Source organism: Myotis brandtii, unplaced genomic scaffold, assembly GCF_000412655.1.
Source record: "Myotis brandtii unplaced genomic scaffold, ASM41265v1 scaffold1020, whole genome shotgun sequence".
In the NCBI taxonomy this organism is placed as follows: domain Eukaryota; kingdom Metazoa; phylum Chordata; class Mammalia; order Chiroptera; family Vespertilionidae; genus Myotis; species Myotis brandtii.
In genome coordinates this window covers 875695-890556 of record NW_005353406.1, presented here as the reverse complement: position 1 = coordinate 890556, position 14862 = coordinate 875695, and the positions used below count along the sequence as shown (strand labels likewise).

The following is a 14862-nucleotide window of genomic DNA, read 5'->3' as shown; positions in this document are numbered from 1 at the left end:
TCTAAGGAGGTGCTAATCTAGCCTCTGCCTGAGGCTATCCAGCAGGAGCCAGCTGTGAAGCAATGCAAGTTGCCCTGGGGCCTGGGGCCAGCTGCAGTTTGTTAGGTAATTTTCAGATTGCAAAGGGCTGGGCCTTTCATATGCAAAAGCCTCCCTGCACAGCTTGGGCCGGGTGGGGTCCCAGGGGATCAACAGGGCGGAGTGAGCCGTTATGGCTGTTCTCAGTCCTGCCCTCAGAGGCCCCGCTTCTCAGTGTCCGGCAATCGCTGTAAGCACCTCTGAGAGAAAGCTGCCCTCGAGTTCCCACCGATGCCAGACAGTCCAGTTTCTCCCGTATGAGTCTGGGTCCCCAGAGACTCTCCCGGAACTGGAGCTCAGAGCTTGAGACTCCCTCCCGATTGAAAAAGACAACCGTGTCCTCAGCCGCCAGCCCTCTCCGTACCTCTGTACTTTACTTCCGCACCGCACCTTCTCTGAGTCTCGGTATGCTTTTCTCTTTCCTTCTAGTTGTAGAAGTTCCACTCAGCCAGCCTTCCTGTGGTTCTGGATGATGTCCGTTCCGTCTTTTAGTTGTATTTTTGAAGTGGTTGTGCGAGGCAGCAATCTCCGTTGTTTACCTATGCCGCCATCTTGGTTTCTCTGTTTACTTGCTTTTTAACATTACTACATATCTGGGCACTTATAAAATTATTACCAGTTTGTAAGTACCAAATTCTTAAAACCCACAAATTTTATTAATTTATTTTTTTCTAGGTTGCAATAAAAATAATTGACAAAACTCAGTTGAATCCAACAAGTCTACAAAAGGTAAGATTGGTCCAGTATCCAGTACTTTTTAAATGATTTTCAGTGCTAATTGCCATCTAATTTGCCTCTTAAATACCTCTACTGGTATTTTACTTACTGTGTTTAGTACAGTAAAGCTTTATATTCCTCAAAAGAATGCAACTTACATGTAGCATTGTATAAATGTAGTATTAATTGGATTTTTTCCCTTCAGTTGAAGATAATGCTTTTTAATGTTCTTAGTAGCAAACTGAAGGCTGTACTTTTAAATTGAATGTTCTAAATAATGATTAGAATAGAGTTTTTAAAAATAATACAGAACCACGTATTTTCATATAATTCATTTTAGTCAGCATTATACACTGTGTAACTAATACATAGATCTTCAAAGTCAGCATTTTGGTTTTATTAAACTCACACGAGGTCAAATTAAGGAGTGTGGATTAATTCATATAAAAGGAATACTGAATGGTAGTTGGAAAAACATGTCTGTAATACACTGTTGCCATTTGTGTCACCTAGTAACCCAGGAGTTCTCAGCCTGGTGCACATTAGACTCATCTGGGCCTCTTCAAAGGCCTGATGACTGGCCCACAGGAGAAATTGAATCGCTCGTGTAGGGCCTGGGCGTAGGCATTTCACTGGTGCATTCTGCAAATGATTGATGATCTTTATAATGAGATCTAGTATTTTTATTGGTTTTTGTTTTTTGTTTTAATTGATTTCAGAGAGGAAGGAAGAGGGAAAGAGAGATAGAAACATCCATGATGAGAGAGAATCATGGATCGGCCGCCTCCAAGTCCCCCACTGGGGATGGAGCCCACAACCCGGGCATCTGCCCTTGACCAGAATCGAACCCAGGACCCTTCAGTTCGCAGGCCAATGCTCTATCCACTGAGTTAAACCGGCCAGGGCTATTTTTCGTTTTGAAAAGGCTTTTTATATATTGTATTTGATTTCTAGATTTGGCCTAGGGAGGTGGGGGATACAGAGACATTGCACGAGACAAGAAGTCCTGAATTTTACTCTTGGCTGTGACAGCCAAATATGTAACTTAACCATGAGCAGGTCACTTAATTTTTCTGGACCTCAGCCTTGTTATCTTTAAAATGGAGATAATTTCATCTTCTCAGGATGGATTATTAATGAAATAATGGGTATTATAAAAGCTTTGTAAACGGCGAAGCATTGCACATTTAAGATACTGTAAGTATAATGCTCTGTGTACGTTCCTAACGTATTCCTGATGGTTATTTTCCATTTATGTCATGAGAATTTTTAAGCCTTGCTCATGTATGTGAGGTGGGGAGGGAGGTAGACTTTACCTTGCACTAAAAATGGTATTTAAACATGTGGTTCTGAAAGGCATAGTGGGCCTTAAGGATTCTCAAGGTGGCCCTGGAACAGATTCAAAAATTCCAGTCCTTTGTTCTGAAGATGAAATTGTATTTATGTTCTTAAACTTTGATTTCTTTATATAGCTAAGGACTTTTGGTAGTAACTAAAACTAAGCGTAGAAACAAGTTTACTGAGTATTCGTGTTCAGAATTCAAATGGTGTTACAAATCTCCCACTGTCCTTGTAGGTAACTGGAATTCTAGCAGTTTTCTATTGAGAATTTAAAATACCTTTTTAATGGTTTTTAGAGAGGAAGGGAGAGGGAGAGAGAGAGAGAAACATCAACTGGTTGCCTTTGGCCCACCCCCCACTGGGGATCGAGCCCTAAACCCAGGCATGTGCCCTGGGAATTGAACCAGTGACCTCTTGGTGTACCGGATGACACTAAACCCCCTGAGCCACACTGGCCAGGGCTCTAGGGGAGAATTTTATCATAATACTTTCTTTCTTTCTTTTTTTTTTTTAAATTATATTTTATTGATTTTTTTTTTTTACAGAGAGGAAGGGAGAGAGATAGAGAGTTAGAAACATTGATGAGAGAGAAACATCGATCAGCTGCCTCCTGCACATCTCCTACTGGGGATGTGCCCGCAACCCAGGTACATGCCCTTGACCGGAATCGAACCTGGGACCTTTCAGTCCGCAAGCCGACGCTCTATCCACTGAGCCAAACCGGTTTCGGCCATAATACTTTCTTGAGCTGGTTATAATTTTTCCTTCTTTCTCGCTTGCTTTTTTCATTATTCTTGGCTATAGTTTTTAATTGCTATTCTATTATTATTATTATTATTATTAAAATTACTGTTTGTCCTATCATTATCAGTTTAGTACATGATAAGTTGCCTGATTAGCCTGATAGTGTGATTATGCAGATTTGCATCACCATTAATTTTGGCACATAATCTAATAGGTGAGACTTTGAGATTGTTTGTCATGTAGTGCAAGTATGAGCCATCCACAAAAGACTTATCGGTCCAAGTTAGATAAATTGGTAAGTGTAATGTTTTCTGTTTATAGGGCAGTGTTTTATTTATTTATAAACATTTTAAAATTTATTTCAGAGAGGGAGAGAGAGATAGAAACATTAATGATGAGAGAGACTCATTGATCAGCTGCCTCCTGCGCATCCCACACTGGGAACTGATCCTGCAGCCCAAGCATGTGCCCTGACCAGGAATCAAACCATGACCTCTTGGATCATAGGTCGACGTTCAACCACTAAGCCACGCCGGCTTGGCGGGCATTGTTTTAAATCGTGTGTATAAGTTTGTATTCTTTTCTTATAAATTAGAAGCATTCTATATTTCTTTCAAATTCTTCACTGAGTTCATTTTCCATGGGAAAATAGTAGGGTGGAGTGGACCTGGCATATTTGACCCCCCCCCTTTTTTTTTTTAATTCTCACCCTAGGGTGTGTTTATTGATTTGAGAGAGACAGACAGAAAGAGAGACAGACACATCAGCATGAGAGAGACACATCGAATGGTTGCCTCTCGTATGTGCCCCAACTGGGGACCAAACCCGCAACCTAGGGATGTGCCCTGACTGGGAATCGAATCCAAGACCATTCAGTGCATGGGACAATGCTCCAACCAACAGAACCCCATTGGCCAGGCCACATCTTTGGCCTTTCTTAAAAATATATATTTTTATTGATTTCAGAGAGGAAGGGAGAGGGAGAGAGAGAGAAACATCAATAATGAGAGAGAATCATTGATCGGCTGCCTCCTGCACACCCCACACTGGGGATCGAGCCCACATCCTGGGCATGTGCCCTGATCACTTTTAGCTTTGATTTGGTTATGTGCAGGTAATCTTTCTGGGTCTGGTCCTTATTAAATCTGAATCTATCATTAAGAAGTAAGTAAGGGCTCATTTTTAAAAAAATATATTTTATTGATTTTTTTACAGAGAGAGGAAGGGAGAGAGATAGAGAGTTAGAAACATCGATGAGAGAGAAACATCGATCAGCTGCCTCCTGCACATCTCCTACTGGGGATGTGCCCGCAACCCAGGTACATGCCCTTGACTGGAATCGAACCCGGGTCCCTTCAGTCCGCAGGCCAACGCTCTATCCACTGAGCCAAACCGGTTTCGGCAGGGCTCATTTTTTAAAAGTGTAGCTCACCTTTTTAAAAATACTAGACTTTATTAAGACATGCCAGTACGCTAAGTGTAATCCATCTAAAGTTACGAACATTCCTTTCCGTCTTGGAGTGGACCGTTGTTAACTTGAAGAGAGGGAGCATAGTGTGGTTAGGAACAGCGAAGCCATGCTGAATGGATTCACACCACGCTTCAACCCGGCCTTGCTGTGACAAGTCACTTAACCTCCCTGGGTCTTAGTTTTTTCGTTTGTAAGATGGGAATAATAAAGTACCTCATAGGGCTGTAGTGAGAATTAAATAAATTAATATTCAAAACCCCTTGGAAGAGCTGAGGATAGTACGTGGCACAGGATAAGGACTGTTTGCCATTATTGTGCATCCTGCTGAAAATTAGGTTTTTATTGTCTTGGTTTTGGGGAGTGGGAGATGTTTTTGTTTGTTTACAGTTTTCCCCTCATGGGAAATAAGTAAAGCTTAAAATTGAGTGGTAGATTCTAGCCAGGTCTCTTTTGTGGGACATGATTGCTGTAGACTACTTCTGATATCCGCTAATATTTGAGCATTTATTATATACTGAGCACTGTTCTAAGTGTATTACCCATATTAACTTGTTGTATTAGTTTGCTCAAGCTGCTATAACAAAATACCATAGACTGGCTGGCTTAAACAACAGACATTTATTTATTTTGCACAGTTGTAGAGGCTGAGAAGTCCCAGATCAGGATGTCAACATGGTTGGGTTCTGGTGAGAGTTCTCTTTCTGTTGCTGCCTTCCCGCCATGTCTAGGGCTGGGGGTGCACAGCACCAGTGCACGCGAGCATACTCTGGTATCTCTACTATAAGGGCACTGAGCCCATCATGAGGGCCTATCCTCATGGTCTCATCTAAACCTACTCAATTCCCAAATGGCCCATCTCCAAATACCATCACCTTGTGGGTTAGGGTTTAAACATGTGAATTTGTGGGGAACAAAATACATTCTTTGTATTCATTTGATCTTTCCAGTTTCATGAGGTTGTAAAGTTCTATTATTCAGGAAATAGATGCCAGGGAGATAAAACTAACCTGCCCAAAGTCCCCTAACTGGTAAGTGATGGGTACCTGGGCAGTCATTCTTTGATAGGTATAGTTGACATTGAGTCAAGCATTGATGAATTCTAAATGAAACATGTTTGCCACAGTTCAGACCATAGCGCACTTGTGCTAAGCACTATCCTGGCATCACTATTGTATATGAATGCATAGGAATTCATTGTCATTAATACTAGAGCCTGTGCCTCCCATGCTCTTACACATATAGGCCTTAAACTTTTTCACAGTAGCTGGTCTGATAGGTATTTTTTTTCTTCATACTCTGTTTCTTCAGTATTATTACCGTGCTGCTTCCCAGTGAGGAGACAGCCTGAGAAGTGGGTGTAGTCCAGCTCTCCGGTCAGTAAGTGATGGAACAAAGATGCAGATACTGGTCTGACTGAAACATGGGCTCTTTTCATCCTGTTGTGCCACCTGACTGTGACTGAATTGCCCTCATTCAGGGTTTATAAAATCTTGGATAGGAACTAACCTGAGGTTTTCCTTTGTAGTAGCTATAAAGAAGGTAGTTAAGCCCACCCACCTGGTGTGGCTCAGTGGTTGAGTGTCGACCTATGAACCAGGAGGTCACAGTTCGGTTCCCGGTCAGGGCACATGCCCAGGTTGCGTGCTTTATTCCCAGCAGGAGGCAGCCGATAAATGATTCTCTCTCATCATTGATGTTTCTATCTCTCCCTCTCCCTTCCTCTCTGAAATAAAAAAAATTTTTTTTAAATAAAATGGTTAATAGTTTCAAGTTTGGAGGAATATTTCAGGTACTTAAGAGAAGCAGGCCTGGGGGAGGGGGAGAAGAAAAGGGGGGGGTGAGAGGGAGGAAGATATAGGAGTGTTAAATGGTGATGGAAAGAGACTTGACTTGAGGTGGTGAACACATAATACAGTGTACAGGTGATGTGTTGTGGAATTGTGCACCTGAAACCTGTATAATTTTGTTAACCAGCGTCATTTCAGTAAATTCAATTTAAAAAGAGAGAAGCAGACCTTGTACCCCACCTCCCCTTCCAAAGATTGCATGAGCCATGCTTTTATGCAGGTGTGTTTATTTATGCACTCATTAATTTAACAAACACTTATTGTTAAACACCTGCTATATGCCAGGCACTGTTCTAAGCACTGTGGATACAACATTGAACCAAATGGAAGTTTTTGCTTTCATGGAATTGACATCTGGAAAGTGTCCCCAGACCCAGTACCAGCATGTGTGTGGAGGCCTCCTCACACCAACAAGCAATTTTCCAATGCCAGCCAGGGTGTCTGATAATTCAACTCAATTCTGACCCGATCTACTCGGAGGTAGAATCAGATTTGGCAGGTAAAGGGTTCAGTCCCATAACACTGCCCTCTACCTCAGATGCCTGTGCTTCTACTGACCAGCTACAAATTATTGGTTCCAACGATCCCTTTCTGGGCTCACAGAACTCAAGAAATCCTGCTTACCCACTAGGTTACTGATTTATTGCAAAGGATGGTAAAAGATACGATATCAACAGTGAGATGAAAAGATACATAGGACTGCTGACTCTGAACCCACATGGTTTGCAGTAAGTTTTACCTCCGCCTTGAAGGATCTAAATATTTTCACCAAGTAACAAAGAAGGGAAAGACCTTTGCAGCTGTCACTGCAGTGTTGACACTGGCGTTCTCAGTGTTGGTGCACACGTAGGCTGAGCAGCAGAGGCAGTGGGGGCTACGCAGGCCTGGGGGGTTATGCAAAGCAGTATGGGGCCCTGAACTAGAGGACTGTGAGCTGGAGGTTATGTCGGCCAGGCCAGGAGCCTTGAATGCCTCAGCCCTTCTAAGGAACAGCCATCTGTGGAGTAAAATTGTCAGTGATTCCCTAGCCTTCCTCTGGGTTCACAGGACTGAGATTTCGTTGTTCAGTGTTCTTGGTGGCAGAAACTCAAATGTCAACATACTGTGACACGATGAATTTACTGTAGGATTGACACGATGAATCCTTGTGTCAACACTGCAGTAATTAAGTGGTTTCTTAAACTGGAACCATTTAATTAAAAACAAATTTGTAACATGTAATGAAATAATTGATTTTTTAAATGTATATTACGGTAGCTGGTTAGTTAGCCAGCTTTAAACACATTAGGAATGCAGGCCGCTCCTTACTATGCCATCTTTTCCAGTGTCAGATGCTCTATTTATTAGCTTTTTTTCTTTTCATTTGCTCTAGTATCGATCTGTCTTTTATTTTTATTTATTTTTTAAATATATTTTATTGATTTTTTACAGAGAGGAAGGGAGAGGGATAGAGAGCTAGAAACGTCGATGAGAGAGAAACATCGATCAGCTGCCTCCTGCACACCCCCCACTGGGGATGTGCCCGCAACCACAGTACATGCCCTTGACCGGAATCGAACCTGGGACCCTTCAGTCCACAGGCCGACGCTCTATCCACTGAGCCAAACCGGCTAGGGCCGATCTGTCTTTTAGAAACTTATTCAACACTGTTCTCTATTCTGCCATATGGAGTTATAGAGGTTAAATCTACTACTGCAAACATAGCAAGCTTATTTTGGCTCTTGGTTCAGTCTCCTGAGTAAATACTTCGCTTCTTGGGTCAGCCCCAGGAATAATTGCCTTCAACATAGGCCTAGTTTATTTCATGCGTATTGTTGATTTTTTTTTTCTTACCTGAATTTATTTGATTTGTGTTAATACTGGTTTTCTGCCATAATTCCAGTCTATTGGGGTATTTTTAAAATAATGAGTCTTTGTATTAGCTATCACTTCTAGTTCAATGCTGTATAAATTGGACAAGGAAATTCATCAAGTTAAACTATCTGACCAGGCCCTTTAGTGGAGAATACACCCTTTAGTTGATCCTGCTGGCCCAGTAGTAAAGCATTTTTCGAGTAAAGTGCAAGCACCATTCTGCAATCTAGACTTTCAGTAAGAGAGAAAGGGAAATCCCCATGTTTTAAAAAATTTAATCAAAATTATTAAGGACAAAAAAAAGAATGAACATGAATTTCAAATCTATGCTAAATATACAGTAGGTTGCCAAATGATTATTGAAGCATTATTGACTCTGCATGAGCCCCAACCAGGGCCAGGGATTGAACCGTGTTCTTGACCAGGAATCGAACCTTCCAACCCTTTGGTCCTTGGGTCAACACTCTAACCATTGAGAAAACCAGCCAGGACTAGATTCCTTTTATCAGGGTTTTGGGTTTTTTTGTGGAGAAATCCTGCTTAGACCCACTCAGGCTTTTTTCTTTTTAAAGTCGGTGTTTGTTTTGGAGCCGCTGTCAGTGCTTAGGGTTCTGTAGCTGTGCGGCCTATTTGGCATCTCAGGGCATCTGAGTCGTGGGTCAGATCAGGCACCAGCCCATGCTTTTCATGTGGTCCACGATGGAACTATTTGTGCTGCTACCACCACTGGCTTATGTGGGGCACTTTGCTTCAGCCTCCTTAAACCAGTCGTTTCAGCCTAGCTGTGCATTGGAATCATCGTGGAATTTTAAAAACCAAAAACAACTTGGGGTGGTGAACACATAATACAATAGGCAGAGAATGTAGTATAGAATTGTATACTTGAAATTTATATAATTTTATTAACGTCACCCCAGTAACTCCTGTTAAAAATAAATAAACTTACCATATAATATTTAAAAAATGTTTCCTTCAAAATCCATCCCCACCCTACCCCCCCTCCCCCCCCAAATCCCCAGAGGTCCTGGCTTGATGGCTCCAGGATGTGTCTGAGGGATCCCCAATGCACAGCCCAGGTGAGAATGGCCCCTAGACTTTCTTTGGTTACCCTCAAAGTTAGTCATTTCCCTTCCCTTCCTAAAGCTAACCTCCCCCAGTGTCCTAAGTCTTAGACTGCTGCCACTGATGACTGTTTCCTCCTCTCTCCGACTCTCCTGGGAATGACTCCTTACCCAGTATCTTCACTTCTTTCCTTCCCCTTCCCCATCAGGTGAAGCACAAGTCATTTTCATTGAACAAGTCTATTCATCTTTTCCTGTCTTAATACCTTCCTCTTTTCATGTTGACTTGTAGCAGGCTAACAATTCGGGCCATTAAGAAAAGTGGTTATTAGTCCTGAATATTATTGACAATCTGGCATCTGTATTGGGATCAGTGTGATGGATCTGGTACACTGATAGAAACAGAGTGTGGTAAGTGAAATTGAAGACAAGTCCTTCTTGATTATACATATTTGATGTATTGAGACTAAAAATGGATGTATATTTTTTTTCTTTTCCCTAAAATATGTATTTTTATTGATTTCAGAGAGGAAGGGAGAGGGAGAGAGAGATAGGAACATCAGTGATGAGAGAGAATCATTGATTGGCTGCCTCCTTCACGCCCTGCACTGGGGATTGAGCCCGCAACCCGAGCATGTCCCCTTGACTGGAATCGAACCCGAGACCCTTCCATCCGCAGGCCGATACTCCATCCACTGAGCCAAACCAGCTAGGAAAAAATAAATAAATAAATAAATAATGGATGTATATTTCTTCATTGTCAGATTTCAAAAGCAGTAATAGAAATGGAAGAAAACCCAGCTTTGGTGCTGCTCCTGCCTTCTGGGAAACTTTTTAATTTATTGCCAGACTTATTTTCTCTTTGGCAGGAAATAATAAGAAGAAGCTTGATATTAAGAGTAGATTGAGAATTGAGAATATTAGAATTTATTTTTAATTGTACCAGTGATTCATTGGGCTATTTTTTTCTCAAATTATAAGAGAAAGTTTATTTAGAAAGTTACAAAGTAGTAAAAATGAGCCAGTTGGGCTTCAGAGGCTCAGGAAACAAGTTACAAAACAAAAGAAAGGCCCTTGGAGCTCAGGAAAGGGAAAGGCAAAGGTAATGCACCAGGGGAAAGAAGAGGGAGACCGCAGGGGGAGCGCGTGGTGCTAGTTTAGGAAAGTCACTGAAGAGCCAAATTTCTACATAGATTAAACTTAGAACATAGCATGGACCCGTTTGCAGAAATCTCTCTCTCTCACACACACACACACAGGAATATTATTCAACCAGAAAAAAAGAAAAAGAGGAAATCCTGCTATTTGCCACAACATGGATGGGCTTAAGGACATTATTCTAAGTTAAGTCAGAAAGAGACAAATACTATATCTTCTTTATATGTGGAATCTTAAAAAACCAAACTCATAGAAACAGTGGTTGCCAGGGGTTGGGGTTGGGTGAAATGGGCAAATGGTGGTTAAAGGTATAAACAATTATAAGGTGGATAAGTTCTGGTGACCTAACGTGCAGCATGGTGACAGTAGCTAATATTACTGTGTTGTGTGCTTGAAGGTTGCTATGAGAGTAGATTCATATGTTCTCACCATAACAATAACAACAAAATTGTAATTTGTAAGGTGAAGGATGTGTTAACTTTATTGTGGTAAAGGTTTGATAATATATATGTGTATCAATTTATCACATTGTAAACCTAAAACTTACACAATATTATATGTCAGTTCTATCTCATTAAAGCTGGGTGGGGGTATTTTCTGAGAGAAAATAATTCTAACTTTAGAATTCTTTACCCAGCCAAACTGTCTCAATCAAATGTAGACAGAATCAAAACATCCTGAGTATGCAAGGTCTTAAAATTAACCACTTACTTGTCCTTGCTCAGGAGCTGTTGGTGGTATAGATTTTACCACAGCAAGAGAGAAGACCAAGAAAGAGCAAAGCATGGGATCCAGAACAGGAAGTCCAGCACAGTGGGTCTTGAGAACAGGACCAAGGCCTCCAGAGTATGAATACCTGCAAGGGAAAAGGGTTACTTGACTGTTGGAGAGATTTACACTTCTGCCACAAAGTTTAAGGGTGAATTAGTAAAGTGACAGGTACATGGCAAACTTAAGTGAACAAAATAACTGAGGCAGTTGTTAGCTCCAAAGAAACAAAAAATAACATTAAAAATTAAAACGTGGAAATATATTTCTGGCATGGTTGTAAATAATATATGATGTAAATGTAGTAATTTAGCCAAATATAACTTATTAGGAGGAAGGAGGCATGGTTATGTGAGTTGGAGGACAGGATATAAGAGCCAAATCTTCACTGCTCATATGAAGAAATCAGTAGATAACATGGCACTGGGGCTAAACAATCATTCAAAAGCCCCATAAGCATGCTATTTAGAAGTAAGGCAGCAAATTCCAGTGTTGCTGTTTTTTGGTATTATGTTTTTGTTGATTTCAGAAGAAGGAGAAGGAGAGAGGTAGAAACATCAATGATGAAAATCATCAATCGGCTGCCTCCTGCACACACCCCCTGGGGATCAAGCCCGAAATCTGGGCATGTGCCCTGACCAGGAATCAAACCCTGACCTGGTTTAAGGGTTGATGCTCAACCACCGAGCCACATCAGCTGGGCCGCAAATAAGTTTTGAAAGTGCTTGCCCTTGTGAACAAGGGTTGAGGGTGGAGAGAGATATTACATTAGTTTGCCATTTTATTATTATTATTATTATTATTATATTTTAATTGATTTCAGAGAGGGAGAGATAGAAACATCAATGATGAGAGAGAATCATTGATCGGCTGCCTGCTGCACGGCCCCCACTGGGGACCTAATCCGCAACTTGGGCATGTGCCCTTGACCAGAATCAAACCCAGGACCCTTCAGTCTGCAGGCCAACGCTCTATCCACTGAGCCAAACTGCCCAGGGCTGTTTTATTATTATTTAAAGATCAGGGATTTTTAAAAAAATATGTTTTTATTGATTTCAGAGAGGAAGGGAGGGAGAGAGATATAGAAACATCAATGATGAGAGAGATTGCCTGAGGCAGTTGTTAGCTCCAAAGAAACAAAAAATAACATTAAAAATTAAAACGTGGAAATATATTTCTGGCATGGTTGTAAATAATATATGATGTAAATGTAGTAATTTAGCCAAATATAACTTATTAGGAGGAAGGAGGCATGGTTATGTGAGTTGGAGGACAGGATATAAGAGCCAAATCTTCACTGCTCATATGAAGAAATCAGTAGATAACATGGCACTGGGGCTAAACAATCATTCAAAAGCCCCATAAGCATGCTATTTAGAAGTAAGGCAGCAAATTCCAGTGTTGCTGTTTTTTGGTATTATGTTTTTGTTGATTTCAGAAGAAGGAGAAGGAGAGAGGTAGAAACATCAATGATGAAAATCATCAATCGGCTGCCTCCTGCACACACCCCCTGGGGATCAAGCCCGAAATCTGGGCATGTGCCCTGACCAGGAATCAAACCCTGACCTGGTTTAAGGGTTGATGCTCAACCACCGAGCCACATCAGCTGGGCCGCAAATAAGTTTTGAAAGTGCTTGCCCTTGTGAACAAGGGTTGAGGGTGGAGAGAGATATTACATTAGTTTGCCATTTTATTATTATTATTATTATTATTATATTTTAATTGATTTCAGAGAGGGAGAGATAGAAACATCAATGATGAGAGAGAATCATTGATCGGCTGCCTGCTGCACGGCCCCCACTGGGGACCTAATCCGCAACTTGGGCATGTGCCCTTGACCAGAATCAAACCCAGGACCCTTCAGTCTGCAGGCCAACGCTCTATCCACTGAGCCAAACTGCCCAGGGCTGTTTTATTATTATTTAAAGATCAGGGATTTTTAAAAAAATATGTTTTTATTGATTTCAGAGAGGAAGGGAGGGAGAGAGATATAGAAACATCAATGATGAGAGAGATTGCTTGATTGGCTGCCTCCTGCACACCCCACCCTGGGGATCGAGCTCCTAACCCAGGCATGTGCCCTGACCAGGAATCTAACTGTAATCTCCTGGTTCATAGGTTGATGCTTAACCACTGAGGCACGCCCGTCGGGCAGTAGTTTGCCTTTTAAAACTGTGTATATGTGCTACTTTTATAAATAAAAATTAGAAAACGCCCTAGCTGGGTGGCTCAGTTGGTTGGAGTGTCATCTCGTATACCGAAAAGGTTGTGGGTTCGATCCCCAGTCGGGTGCTTATGGGAGGCAACCAGTGGATGTTTCTCTTTCTCCCTTCTCTCTCTAAAATTAATAAAAGCATATCCTCAGGTGAGGATTAAAAAAAAAATTAGAACCCTGGCCTGTGTTTCTTACGGTTAGAGTGTCCATGGGTCCACACACCAAAGGATCACAGGGTTACAGGATTCCCAGCTCCGCAGTTGGGGCTTGTGAGGGAGGCAACAATCCATGTGTCTTTCTCACCCCTCCTTCCCTTCTTGAATCAAACCCTGACCTGGTTTAAGGGTTGATGCTCAACCACCGAGCCACATCAGCTGGGCCGCAAATAAGTTTTGAAAGTGCTTGCCCTTGTGAACAAGGGTTGAGGGTGGAGAGAGATATTACATTAGTTTGCCATTTTATTATTATTATTATTATTATTATATTTTAATTGATTTCAGAGAGGGAGAGATAGAAACATCAATGATGAGAGAGAATCATTGATCGGCTGCCTGCTGCACGGCCCCCACTGGGGACCTAATCCGCAACTTGGGCATGTGCCCTTGACCAGAATCAAACCCAGGACCCTTCAGTCTGCAGGCCAACGCTCTATCCACTGAGCCAAACTGCCCAGGGCTGTTTTATTATTATTTAAAGATCAGGGATTTTTAAAAAAATATGTTTTTATTGATTTCAGAGAGGAAGGGAGGGAGAGAGATATAGAAACATCAATGATGAGAGAGATTGCTTGATTGGCTGCCTCCTGCACACCCCACCCTGGGGATCGAGCTCCTAACCCAGGCATGTGCCCTGACCAGGAATCTAACTGTAATCTCCTGGTTCATAGGTTGATGCTTAACCACTGAGGCACGCCCGTCGGGCAGTAGTTTGCCTTTTAAAACTGTGTATATGTGCTACTTTTATAAATAAAAATTAGAAAACGCCCTAGCTGGGTGGCTCAGTTGGTTGGAGTGTCATCTCGTATACCGAAAAGGTTGTGGGTTCGATCCCCAGTCGGGTGCTTATGGGAGGCAACCAGTGGATGTTTCTCTTTCTCCCTTCTCTCTCTAAAATTAATAAAAGCATATCCTCAGGTGAGGATTAAAAAAAAAATTAGAACCCTGGCCTGTGTTTCTTACGGTTAGAGTGTCCATGGGTCCACACACCAAAGGATCACAGGGTTACAGGATTCCCAGCTCCGCAGTTGGGGCTTGTGAGGGAGGCAACAATCCATGTGTCTTTCTCACCCCTCCTTCCCTTCTTCCCTCCCTCCCTTCCACTTTCTCTAAAAAATCAATGGGAAAAAATATCCTCAGGTGAGGATTTTAAAAAAGAAAGATTAGAAAACAATATGTATTTAGCCAAATGTGATAGACCTCACAAAGAGGACAGGAAGGGGAAGCATGAATTCAATAGTAGATAAAATAGTGGGAGAAGTTGAAAGGATTGCTCCTGCCAAGTCAGCAAAGAAAAGGGGATCCTGGTGACTTTGGATAAGTACTCAACATTGATGCCATGGCAGACAGGTCTTACTTCCTCCTGCAATTGACTCCTGAACAACACAGGTTT

General features: G+C 41.8%; 1 protein-coding gene across 12 annotated transcripts in view; it reads left to right on the top strand.

The window, feature by feature from the left end:
- Window positions 1-14862, top strand: part of MARK3 (MAP/microtubule affinity-regulating kinase 3) — an 89340-nt gene that overhangs the window by 25498 nt on the left and 48980 nt on the right. For 7 of the 12 annotated variants that reach the window (XM_014535650.1, XM_014535636.1, XM_014535644.1 and 4 more), the window contains exon 3: window positions 754-807. In XM_014535650.1, the coding sequence (XP_014391136.1) occupies window positions 754-807 (54 nt within the window). Of the gene's footprint in view, window positions 1-753; window positions 808-5333; window positions 5380-5659; window positions 5725-9405; window positions 9525-14862 lie in introns of those variants that run through there. The other 5 variants (XM_014535668.1, XM_014535677.1, XM_014535676.1 and 2 more) reach the window with 3 other exon arrangements.